This window comes from Protomyctophum bolini, assembly GCF_963924005.1.
Source record: "Protomyctophum bolini genome assembly, chromosome: 14".
Taxonomy (NCBI): domain Eukaryota; kingdom Metazoa; phylum Chordata; class Actinopteri; order Myctophiformes; family Myctophidae; genus Protomyctophum; species Protomyctophum bolini.
Window position 1 is genome coordinate 27,025,875 of NC_137875.1, and position 13,060 is coordinate 27,038,934.

The 13,060-nt window shown below is 39.0% G+C and overlaps 1 protein-coding gene across 1 annotated transcript; it reads left to right on the forward strand.

Annotated features, from left to right (window-relative positions):
- Positions 1-2,402: 2,402 nt before the first annotated feature.
- On the forward strand, positions 2,403-11,708 carry wbp1la (WW domain binding protein 1-like a; the record flags this gene model as incomplete). Its single annotated transcript, XM_080782938.1, has 3 exons — positions 2,403-2,561; positions 7,442-7,544; positions 11,539-11,708. Exons 1-3 carry the CDS (start codon positions 2,499-2,501, stop codon positions 11,706-11,708), a joined length of 336 nt encoding a protein of 111 aa, XP_080639064.1. The 5' UTR covers positions 2,403-2,498.
- Positions 11,709-13,060: the final 1,352 nt, after the last annotated feature.

The following is a 13,060-nucleotide window of genomic DNA, read 5'->3' on the forward strand; positions in this document are numbered from 1 at the left end:
TATGCACAAAAGTATGTATATAACAGGAAGGCAATTCCTGGAACAGGAAGCTCGCAAGATGGTCACATATGTGCAAGTGTGCAAGTGAAGTATGCATGTATGTGTATGTGAGATATGCATGTATGTGCAAGTGAAGTACCAATATATATGTATGTGCAAGAGAAGTATACATGTATGTGCGAGTTGACTATGCAGTTATGGCCTAAACGGCTTCCCATACACGTTCCTGTGGATCTGGAAGTTCCGGGGGCCCCCACACAGAGTTGCACCACGCAGTTCACAAGGGTGATTCTTCTTTACAACAGAATATCCAAAATGAAACCTAAACACTGGTAACTGAGTGGAGGTAACATAACAAATTGATCTGCTTCCATACAGCAAGATATCATTCAGAAAATAGCATCCTATCATGTTCAGTGGCACATGTTAATGCTAAAGAAGCCGTAATTGACCTTGATTGCTGAACAAAATGGCAAAGATGAACATCTAAAGATACCGGTAGGCTCAAATGACAGGTGTTTCATATCAAGGCCCATTATTTATTCTGCACTTGAGCCATGGACCACCATTGAAATGTAGCCTCTCAGACCTAAAACTTTGAATATTTTGTCATCAGTTGATATTTGTCCACAATTCCATGCTGTATTGATGTTGGTACCATAGGACAGGGATACTCAAATAGATTTACCTGTGGGCCACATTACAAAAATGGCAAGGGGCCAGGGGCCAGTAGATAAAATTACATAGATTGTGCATTACATTCACCCATTCACACACACCAAAGGCGGTTCAGGGAGTGAGACCAAGTACTAGCCTGACCAGTTTGTTTAGGGAAGTCTGGAGCCTTGTTTTTAGGGCCTAGAGGTGCTGGTACCAAGGAGGTGTATGATAGTCAAAGAAACCTTGTACAAGGGCTCCTGTTAGGGTCTTCAAGGTGTTTTTGTTGACCAGTGAGAAGATCCTGTACACTATAATCTTGTTCTTTGGTTGACTTTTTTGATTACGTTGGTGGCTATTTTATCACAGGAAAGATTTGCCTCCAGGATAGACCTAGAATGCCTGTGATCATTTAATTAACTTCGTACATTTTCAAGTATCAGAGGCATAGATCCCTTCCTACTGTTCCTGGTTGAATCAAATTATTGGCGGCCTAAATGTGATAAATGCTGCGTTTGTACTTACCCATTAAATCATTCCAAATATGATCCTCTAGTTTTATATCCATGTGAAAGTTATGGCACAAAACGTGTAGCCTATTTAGTCATTATCTCCAATTATCTCCAGTGGAGATAATTGACTAAATACACGTTTTGTGCCAGAACTTTCACATGGATATGAAACTAGAGGACCATATTTCACTCCAAGTCTGGAATTATTTAATGGGTGAGTACAAACGGAGCATTTATCACATTTAGGCCGCCCATTTTACATTAATTAAATTAAGCAGGACCATTCTATGGCTCTGTATGTGAAATGCTGTACATAGGCTACTGTATGAAACAAGAGCCATTCTAGGGCTACGTCCAGGATTGACCCTATAGATAGGCAATTTCATCTTTTTGTGTGATATTGTCAGTTTGTCACCCACTTTAACTGAGAAGCCGTCAGCCTTGTTGAGATTACTATTGATCCAAATGGATTCAGTTCATTCAAGTTTCATTTGGAAAAAATATACAATATTTTCTAATAATGAATAATGAAGTAATATAACTATTAACTAGCATAGGCTACTATAGTGTATGAAAATAGTTTATTTACATTTAGCTCTGGTCCATATAGGACCAGGGCAGAATCAAGAATTAGGGCTATGGACCAGAGGTACTTTACATTCAAACCTCTAAAAAAACAAAAACGTGGTTACCAGGGTACAATAACATTGACTGAACTCACCTATGATACTGGACGGTGACACTAGTTTTGTTATGTCTTATTATTTCTGTAGGCTATTAATTATTATACAATTAACAGTTATAATTTTTCTACTTTCAACAGTAGTAATGGTGGTTTCACAGCCAGGTACACAGCCAGGTGTGACCAATCATACTGTGATGACTGACTGGCATCCTCATAGAGTTGGGTTGTTGACAGGGCCACGAGTTTAGGCCAATCAGACCCGGCAGGCAGTCGGCAGATAATCAATTTAGCTACCGACATCATAGTATCAATCTTTTTTTTAATACTCAATTCAAGTACAGATACTCAAAAATGTATTTGTTTAATGACCTTTTATATCACTTGTTAATTATTACATTGGCAACCTGATATTGACATCCATTGTTGACAGCTCAAACCACCTATGGCCGTCACAAAATGAGCATACCCATGAATAGACCAATAGCGATGCTCGTGAGGGGCGGGCTCAAGGTGTAATTTAAAGTTTTTTAACTTGGCTTGTTGTTTTGGTACTAGTCCAGAGGAGGAAGCTTTGAGGAAAGAATGGTTCTGTCAATAAACGCTTCGTGTTCTGAAGATGATTTGCTAGTTTTTCATGCATAGCCATGGGTTTGATCAAGTATAACGCTGGACGCGAGAATCCAACGGTTGCGGCGACAGACGCAGAGGTACGTTAACATGTTTTTGCTCGCTAACTGTGTTAGCCTGTAAGCTAACTTCATGAATAGACAGAGTACACAACACACAATCCTATTGCCAAGAAGGATGGTGGCACTGCGATTGGTTAGGTTGTCTTGTCCGTTGTCGTTAGGCTGCGATGCGGTAAAAGTCCTCGGTGAACAATGATAACGGTAGTTATATTATATGTTTGTTTAGAAAATATTGTTATTATAAATGTATGGCATTGAATTGAAGACGAGTGAAATTAGTGTTCAAGACAAGTATCAAAAGTCACAGATCGTTTAACGATGAATCTTATTCTTGTAGTTATATGTACCTCTTTTATTGTTATATCATATATAATATAAAATATATCACAAACGCATATATGCGTTTGTGATATATTTTATGTGATGGGTAATCTGACAGGCGACTAGAGTCGCCTGTCAGATTACCCATCACAGAGCTACCGTCCCGTTGGGCTATGGGTTGTGTAGAGTCGACCCAATCCTCTTGAGATATATTTAGTTTACATTAACGTTTGGCTAAAGTACATGCAGCAGGAGTTGTCTATCGGCATTCTGGTGTCAAATTAACGTTTTCCAAATCAACCTATACCATACACCTTTGTCATTTTAACGGCTGGAGATTAAAGTCAAAATCATACATTCTAAAATAACGCCTTAATATCGACGAAATGGCCAAGTTAGCAAGCATTAACGGCCAGGCCTTGGTTTATCTCTTAACAACGCTACTAAAACTTGTTTAAGCTGCAGTGCCATTTCCCTTTGACAAAACCAAGGAAGACGACAGCTGTCAAAGCGCACATTGGAATGTTGTCCTACTTGCCCTAGATAGTCTTGTCCTGACTCCTGCAAGCTTCGATGTTATGAATAACGACCTGCAACGTAATCATGTTAGTGCAACATGTTTACGAATATCAGTCAAAGTTCCTATGGGTGCATGGCTGACTCTGCTATTTGTTAATTTAACTAATGTCTGACTATCTTGCTGACTGTCAGTGAATACTTTGTATTTGGAGTGTTGGAGGTTTGTGTGTATCTGACTGCCTGTATACATATTATACCCTACTCCCTGCCTGCATCCAAGCACTGGTGATGACCTACAACAAGGCAATGAAGGGCATGGCAACCCTTATCTTCAGTACATGATCCATCCCTTCCTATACACTTTGCTAACGCGGGACAATAATTGTCCTATTTCGTGTGGGTGACACAGGGAAAAAAAGTTATTCTCTTTCCTCTCGCTGACACAGTGATCACTCCTTGACATAGGGAAGAGAAGTTCTTCTCTTTCCTATGTCACCTATGCAAATACCAAGTGTTCAAAACTCTTCTCCCTCCTTGCTCTGTAATGACCTCAGAACTGTAGATAAGAATCACTCCACATTTTCCACCACAGTCTGAAACCTTTTTTTTTTTACACATCTCTGTAGAGTCTACACTCTACAGAGATGGTCTCTATAGTCACTATAGAGACCATCTCTCAATGGTACACTATAGTATAGTGTACCATTGCCTATGTGTTTTTTTGCACCAATGAACTCTCAAAAGTGCAATAGTCTTTGTAATGAGGGGTTTGTATACACTGCAACCCTACTATAATAACACTCCATGTAGGTCTAGTTGTCAACGGACTGTTCTCGCTGACACAGTGATCGCACCTTGTGTTCTCAGCATTCTCAGTCACCTGAGAAAGAGTTGCTCCTCTGTTTTTCCTTACATATCACACTAATGCATGAGCTTCAATGTCATTGTGCACATTCTGCGCAGGCCACCACTATGCACAGCAGTCATATTGGAAATAAATTGGACTTTACTTCCTTCACAGGTCTTACCAATACTAATTATTTCTGCTCCATTTAGTCTATCAATCTGATACACTACTGTGGTTGTCAAAGTTTTTAATTTCAAGAACCCCCATAACTCTGAGACAGTATAATATAAATGGACCTGTAAGGGTCCATTGTACACTCTACATTCAATTTGTAGACTGTCAGTGTACACGCCAGTAAGAGCCATTTGGAACCCTCCCAAAGAACCATGGGGGTTGGTAGGTACCTGCGAGGACCACACCTTGAGACCGCTGGTGTAGTGGAGTGTTTCCAGTGAGCCAACATTCACAATATCAGCACCCTTACTGTGTTTGACCAGAATGGAACAGAGCCTTCATTTAGTATCATTTCAGTCAGACAACTCTTAGAATGAATTAAGAATGTATATGTATTGAGCCTAATTGAGCATAGATATATGAAGCATAGATTGGCATCAGGGCCCTGTCCCTATTCATTAAGTTTAAAGCCAAATTGAATTACAGGGAATGAATAAGATGCAGGGGGATCTAGAAACGGAGCCTACATGTCACTGGTATGGGGAGGCGGTGGGATTTCCAAAAACTTCATGAGCCGGTTAGCAGCAAGTGAGGCAGGGAGACAGCAGCAGTGACGCACGTCCGCACAGCAGGAGAGAAGCCAGGAATGAGTAGATAGGCAGAAGTTTAAATGGCCGCTCTGGTCAGGTAAAAAGTGCATGGGACTAGTCACCTGATCATTGGTAACACATGAAGGCAGTAAGGAAGATGCCCAATTTCTTTCCAATATGGCTGCTGTGCATAGGACCATTTCTATTTATTCTGTTTACACTTGCCAATTGAGCAGCCTTGTGACTGAAGCGTCTGTAATTGTGTCAATGGGCAATTCATCAGTCATTCATATTGTCTTATATATGAATATTCTATAATAGTTCATTTTATTCCCTAATTCAAAAAGTGAAACTAAAACAATAAAGGTGCGCAGTTAATTAATTTTGATAATTATGGCATACAGCTCATGAAAATAACAATCTATCTCAAAATATTTTTACGAGACCACACAAATGTTTGTTTTTTTTTATCCAGAAATGTCGACCATCTGAAAAGTATATTAACACAATCGGCGCCGGGATTTCTTTCAAAATAACAGCTCGGGGTGCCGCACGCACAGATATGGCCACTTTTACTCTGTAAGCCAAGTATTGACTGCATACATTAACATACTTTTCAGATGGTAGACATTCCTGGATTTAAATCGCAATGAATTGAGAATATAAAAGTTTCACTTTTTGAATTATATTATGGAAGAAAATGAACTTTAGCAGAATATATATATTTTTTAGAAGGAACTGTATGTTCACCTTAAAATGCAATATCGGTATCGAACCAACATCGGTTTTAACCGATATTTTATTTCATAATTTATGTACATTTTTAAAGCCTGAAAAAGCCTTTTGTGATGAAGGCTGTGGAAGCAGCATTTTCTGGGGAAGCTTTCAAAAAAGTCAACAAGTTGGAACATTTTAACCCAATTTGTGCCCAAGACTTCTCCAGGCGTCCTAGGAATTATCCCAAGGTGTGCCCAAGACGTCTGTACACGTCTTAGGAAAATAATTATAAAAAAAGATATATATACAGTATATATTTATTTATTTAATTTCATTCATTTTCTTTTTTTTTGCAAAATCGGATGGGCACCCCATATCGCTATTTTGAAAGAATGAAAGGGCACACCATGTGTTTTTAAAATAAAAATACAAAATTCAAGGTTTTTATGTTGGGAATCTTGGGATATGGGCAACATTTCAATAATGGTGCATCCCTTGTTTTGGAATAAAGAGTCATAGCTTTATCAAATTCAGTGTATGCTTTTTTGTTTCAGAATGGGGAGAAAAAAATCGTTTAATACAGAATGAGATCATATCGACATATCGGCCACATTACAGCAATTAATTATATCAGCCAGAAATGTCATATCGCCCATCCCTAGTCAAACAAAGTGCGTGTGTGTGTGTGTGTGTGTGTGTGCAAAAGAACATCGAAGGAAAGGCGCCGGGGTGTATGTGTGCATGTATGCTGGGGGTTGTTTACTTGCATTCCTTGGCAACTTGTTGGAGGTCCAATTCCAGCAAGAGGTCTGCTGAGTTGAACCCAGGCAGCGCATGGGTCTGCTGAGCTCACTCTGTTGCTGGAATATTTCTCGGCAAGCCGTTCAACAGCACCTAAACCTTTTTCACCCTCCTCTTCCTCTTTGGTTTATTATTTGGGGGTGGATTGTCTTACCGATGATGAGGTCATGTCTTTCTTAATGGGCGTCAGACAGGTAACCTGAAACAACTTGTGGCATCTGGTCTCACCAGAACTCATTGATAGGTGTTCGTTAATGCATGGGTGATTAGGGGTGCTTATAGTACAGTATGTGCAACATTGTAAGAATTATTCTTACCACGTCCCAAAAATGCCCATGCTGCAGCCTTTACTGTGTAATTATATTTGCAACTAGCTAACTGCTTAATAAAATATGCTAAGAAAATACGGTGTATACGTCTGTAGTATGATAAGGTGAAAAGGATATTGTGCAACATGACTTTTGTTACGTGATGTTTCTGACCTGTAAATGCACAGTAATGCACAGTGTAATGTGGAATCAAAGTCTGATTTATTGTCCAAGTAAGTTTGTACGTCGTGCATGATGTGATTTGACTTGGTGTTTTGCTTACAAATGTAAACGTAAGGCAATAAAACGTTAAAATGTGAGACTTTTTTTTTTTTTTTAATGGAAGGTCACTATGACAGTCGGATGATTAAAAAATAAATTGAGATGATATAGAATATCAAAGTCTGTCAAAACAACACCCTCTGGGTCATGAATAAATTCTCCCAAATAAATTAATACTAACCCCTATTTTTGTTTTTATTGTATTTATTTTAAGTTAACAGTATTTGAATTGGAAAATCTCTTTATGACACGGGGTGTGGATTTCCCTCTATAGGGTCTACTTTATTTCATTCAACCTAATATGCAACTTACTATTTTGACTATGCTATGATTTTCCAGAGTAAGCTGTTGTGCCAGGGAGCTAATAACCAGAGCTATGTGTGTGAGTCGGGCCACTGCTGCGGAGAGACGCAGTGCTGCAGCTACTACTACGAACTATGGTGTAAGTTGCCTGCACTTTCCTTACCTCCCACCATTACGACAGCTGTTAAACTCATACATTATTAGCCCCATTGTTTTGCTTGGTGCTGTCATGGATGGGGGTGCACGATTATGAAATTATGACTGATATCCAATCTTTTTTTTCAATGGGCTTATCTGCCGATACCGCTTCTGAACGATTTGGATGTTATACGGATTATGCTGCCTTCAAACATTAGAAATGCACAAAACAAAAGCAACAGAGCCATTGGTGGTCACATTATTATTGCGTCATCATAATCTGTGATTATCTTTAGACTGATCCGATACATGTACAGATTCTTATGGCCGATTTTGATATGCTACAGATTATATCATGCATCACTAGTCATGGTTATTTATCACAATGGTTAGTCTCTTGATGATTTGTTATTTATTTTATCCACTTTCACCTTCACTTGTATCAGGAATGCATTTTTACAATTGTAAGCCACAGCAGGCATTGTAAATAAAATGTAATGTTTCAGCATTGCATATAGTCTATGATTAGGCTTTGCATATCTAAAGTCACATTCCTTCCTACACCTCCACTTCTGATCTCCTGTCTTTTTTTCATTGGCCACTTTGACAGGTAAGCAGCCATCATTCAAGGGCCCTATTTGGCTTGTAAAGTAGTGGAAGTGACTAGTTATTATTAGTTAACTTTGGAATCCATAAGCCACTGTTGCCGGTGGACAAAAACTATGTTTTCTGCAATGATATTAGACCACTCACTCATTTGGATATGGAGTAGATCTACAGTAGACTTGAGCTTTATTTTTACTGTGCACTATTTTGATAGCCAGTGACCTTTAAATGTACTTGTACTACTATTTAATTTGACTAATCCTGTACTAACCCTATATATTACACCATGACCATGTCCATAATATCCAAACCTGGTCTAAAAATAACTTGTTGACTAAAAGTTTAGTAAAGCTGCAGAAAGGCCATCCCTGTGTGTTGAATGTCACAGGCTGACTGGACTTGTTTACCGGTTACACTGCTGGTAGTTGGCAGCACGGCCGTCTCTCATGTTACGGCTTGGGCGTCCCCGTTCCATTTTAATAAGCACTTCACAGACCCCTCAAGCGGCTCCCTGGTCTTTTTAAGGTCGAGGGAGCATTTCATGACTCACTGTCTAGCTTTTGAATGCTGAATGGAGCATCCATGCTGACCAGTAGAAGGTGGCAGAAATCCAATAATTTGTGTGTGTGTGTGTGTGTGTGTGTGTGTGTGTGTGTGTGTGTGTGTGTGTGTGTGTGTGTGTGTGTGTGTGTGTGTGTGTGTGTGTGTGTGTGTGTGTGTGTGTGTGTGTGTGTGTGTGTGTGTGTGTGTGTGTGTGTGTGTGTGTGTGTGTGTGTGTGTGTGTGTGTGTGTGTGTGTGTAATTGGAACGTGTAAATTAGTTGGCATTAGGTGTACTTGTCATATCATGGCAATAATCATGTCTGTGAGGATGTCACTTACTATTATTATGGGTGACAGACTGACAGTGATTCAGTGGGTACAGGGTACAGTATTATTCTGGGTGACAGACTGACAGTGATTCAGTGGGTAGTGGGCACAGCTGAATTCTGTCAGCATTGCTAAACACGCCGTGTATTATGGCTTTTATATGATGATTGCATGTTTAGTGGCAAAATAATTCATACACAAGTACAGAAGAAGACAGGTGACTCTTAACAGAAGCACTACTACCAGTAAATTCATCAGTGTAAATATATCCATTTGTAAATGTTGATGGTGTACAAATGTACTGTACAATATATTTGTATACTGGCACTGAGGATTTTACTTTGAGTATAAGGAATAATGCTTTATTGGCCACACTCTACTAACTTAGACTTATGAATTCAGAATGGTGCCGTTGCACCCATCACTAGCCCAGCTGGGTCTTGCTGCTTGCCACGCGTTGATACCAGAGCAATTTGTTATTTCGTAACCATCAGGCGGGTTCAGCATGCTACTTACACTGTAAAATGTGTGTGTTGATGTAACTGAGAGTGTACAAATGGCAATAAAAGTGTTAAATTCACACGCAGGATTTTAACGTGTAAAACAGAAGCGTGCGGTAACACCACTCCCATCTATATCCACCCTGCAGCGGAGTCCAAACCACAGCCCTGCCACAGTGACATGCTGTGGTTCATGTTAGTTATGTGGCCACAAGTGAGCACAACCTAAACGTTACAGTATAGAGCATAGTAGTGGGCGTGGTTAATTTTAAGCTTAGAATCAAGCCATCCTGTCATGACCTTAAAACCTTTGATTCTGTGGAAAAAAACCGATAAACAAATGGTATTTATTAAATGTAGTATATCATATAATTAAATATTCAATTATTATATTTTTTCACAGAATCAAAGGTTTTATGGTCATGAATCACCAGGATCCTGGATGGCTTGATTCTAGGCTTAGAATAATTGATTATTTTTTTTTATAAATATCTATGGGGAAAAATGAATTGGCGAGTTTTCAGTGGGTTCAGAAAACCACGCCCACTGCTATGCTCTATACTGGCCACAAAATAGGTTCTTGAATCCACAAGTATAACACGTGTCTATGAGATTGATGAGACAGTTTCACTCCTGTACTGTCCCACTCCCACAGAAAAAACCCTGTCCTGTCCCAATCCTGGGCCAGAGTTTAAAAAAGAATCCCATCCTGTCCCACTCCAGTAGAATGACTCCTGATTCCATCCCGCTCCCACTCGAAGTCATTAGGAAAGGCAATTGATTTTGTGTTATATGGCATTTTGTGCTATGGCAACAGGAATAGTTAATGTGTGGTTAATATAAGGTTAATAATATGTTAACATTTTAAACAAAGTAGATCTATCTATCTGACTATCTATCTCTTCCTGCTTCTCAAGACTGATGTCCTACCAATAAAATAAATACAGTGGGCATGATGGATTTAACGTTGACTACCAAATCCTGTTTACTTTCATTCCCGTCCCGTCCACGAGATTAATAAAAATATTAATCCCATCCCGTGGGAATCCCGTGTTCTAATCCTCATTTTATGGGGACAACATAAAGTTGTAGTGGCTTGGAATCCATCTTGTATCTATAGATTTTCCATGCGGTTAAGTTAGTTACTATATGTCATGGCCACAAGATACTGTATATGTTGTACTCACAAGATCCTCAATTAGTGGCCACTGTACGTATATTACTAGAGGCCATGAGATTTGGATTTGGCGGTGTACGATATTTAACAGTATCTGTCTTTTTCATACTATGCCCTATCAAAAACAAGTATTTTGCTTTGAAGAAAGATTTTGCTTTATTGAAAATAAAATAAAAACAAAGCATTGTATAATGATGTATAAGGTCAAGTGGTAGCAGAGATCATAGGGTATTACATTTCTCATTGCATTATAATTTAGTAATGCATTATAAAAGTCAATGTATTAAATCTATGAGAATTATAATGCACATCTTGGCTAAAATAAAAAGTCTATGAGTGACCAGCAATTACGTGATGATATTGGACCTTATACAGCAAGTCTTTATAACATGCTTAATGTGATGATTATTGTTATAAATCATTATGAGTATTTGCGACTTGTGAGTACATAAAACTCTAATGTTAGAGTAGACATTTATTTTTCTAAAAGAAGGATTTAAGCATAATGGCAAAACATGAATTAATACAGTGGGCACAGTATTATAGTGAAAGGCCTTATGGGTTAGAACCATGGCTGCTTGAGACCGTGGATTAAAATAATATTTTGTTGCATCCCTAACCCAGGGTTCTGGTTTAACAAAAACAAAGTAATAATAATTAATGATAGATAAATCTTAGATCATGGGCCTGACTGACGTTACATGTTTCTTCAGGAGTGAAGACTGAAGTGCCTAAACTAATACCCAAATATAATGATGATAATAAAAAGATAAATGGTTATTATCACAGCGAGTCTTCTTTCTTAAGAGACTAGTAACTGTCGTCTTGTCTTGATCCCCATAGGGTTCTGGTTGGTTTGGACTCTGATCATCATTCTGACCTGTTGCTGTGTATGTCAGCACCGACGTTCCAAGCAGCGCTTCCAGCAGCAGCGACGACAGAACGAGATCAACCTCATAGCCTACAGAGAAGCCCACAACAACAACCAGCTGCCCCTCTATCTCCGTGAGTGAGCCTTACAACACTATTAAAATGATGATTTCATCAGGCATTTCTCCCCCGTTAAACATAGCGCACAACGAATGTGCCATCAAAAGTATCAAATGTGTTGCAGAGGAGCTCTGCCGAAGGAAAAATGTAAGTTTGCGTGCGCCTTCATTAAATGGTGCACACTCTGATTGGTTGGGAAGATGCACAAGACTACCGTAATTTCCGGACTATAAAGCACACCTGAATATAGGGAAAAAACTAATGTGTACATATACAAGCCGCACTGGACTATAAGCCGCAGGTGGCCATAGAGATAGATTTAGAAGGTCCCCTAGTGGCCGTTAGCTGTAAAAATCCATAGATTAGCCGCAGGGTTCAAAGCATGAGGGAAAAAGTAGAGTCTTATGTCCGGAAATTACGGTATTCTACATCCACTACCTTGTATAAGTTTTGTGTCGTGCCGGAGAGTCATTGAAAATATGAATGCTCAAAAAAGAGAATGTTGTCAGACACGTACTGTAGTGTAACGTGTCAGTTGACACTTGTTGCTCAAAGCATTAATTGGGCTTTACACAGTATGGTGAAGAGAGAGAGACTGAAGATTACTTTCTATAGAGGTGATGAGAACGTAATCATGATGTGTTCAAGTCTGTACCTCATGTCTTATATTAACTGGTTGAACCACCATGAACATCTTTTACAGTAAATATCAGACACACATAGCATATGATGGAGTAACATTAAGTGCTTAAGGCATACTGGCATTTAGTCAAAGAACTGATGGCATCTCATCTCGCATAATATTTAATAATTATCCCCGTGCGTCGTGCCTGCAGGTCTCAACAAAGTTTTGAAACTAGGCCATAACCTGAAATCCACCAGGTCACACAGATTGAATATTGTAATTTTTCATTCATGCTTGTTTTACTGGCGAATTTAGTCTCACCTTTCCTTCTGGTATTCCCAATACAAGATGGTCTAAAAAATTCTTAAGAAAACATGCAGTCACCCTAGTGGAGCATAGTAGCATACATACTTACATTAAAAAACAACCATGCTATATTTTAAACGGTTTGTGTCTCTGTATTCAGGTCAACCACTCCATTCAAATGATAGTTCAGGTTTTGTTTGGCTTTGATATCCCACATTCCAAGGTTCTTGTCAAATGTGAGCCACTTTTCAACTATTTCACTGCAGTTGTCATTTTGTTGCAATGGTGTTAGAAACAAACAGTCAGCTAGCCAGTATCCACTGGTATCTTCCAGTTGATATTCCGCTATAACTATAGATACAGTATAGACTGCCGATATAAAATCTGTTTTCGATGAACTGAAGATTCTGGGATGTGCTATAACAATAACAATCCATTTCATCC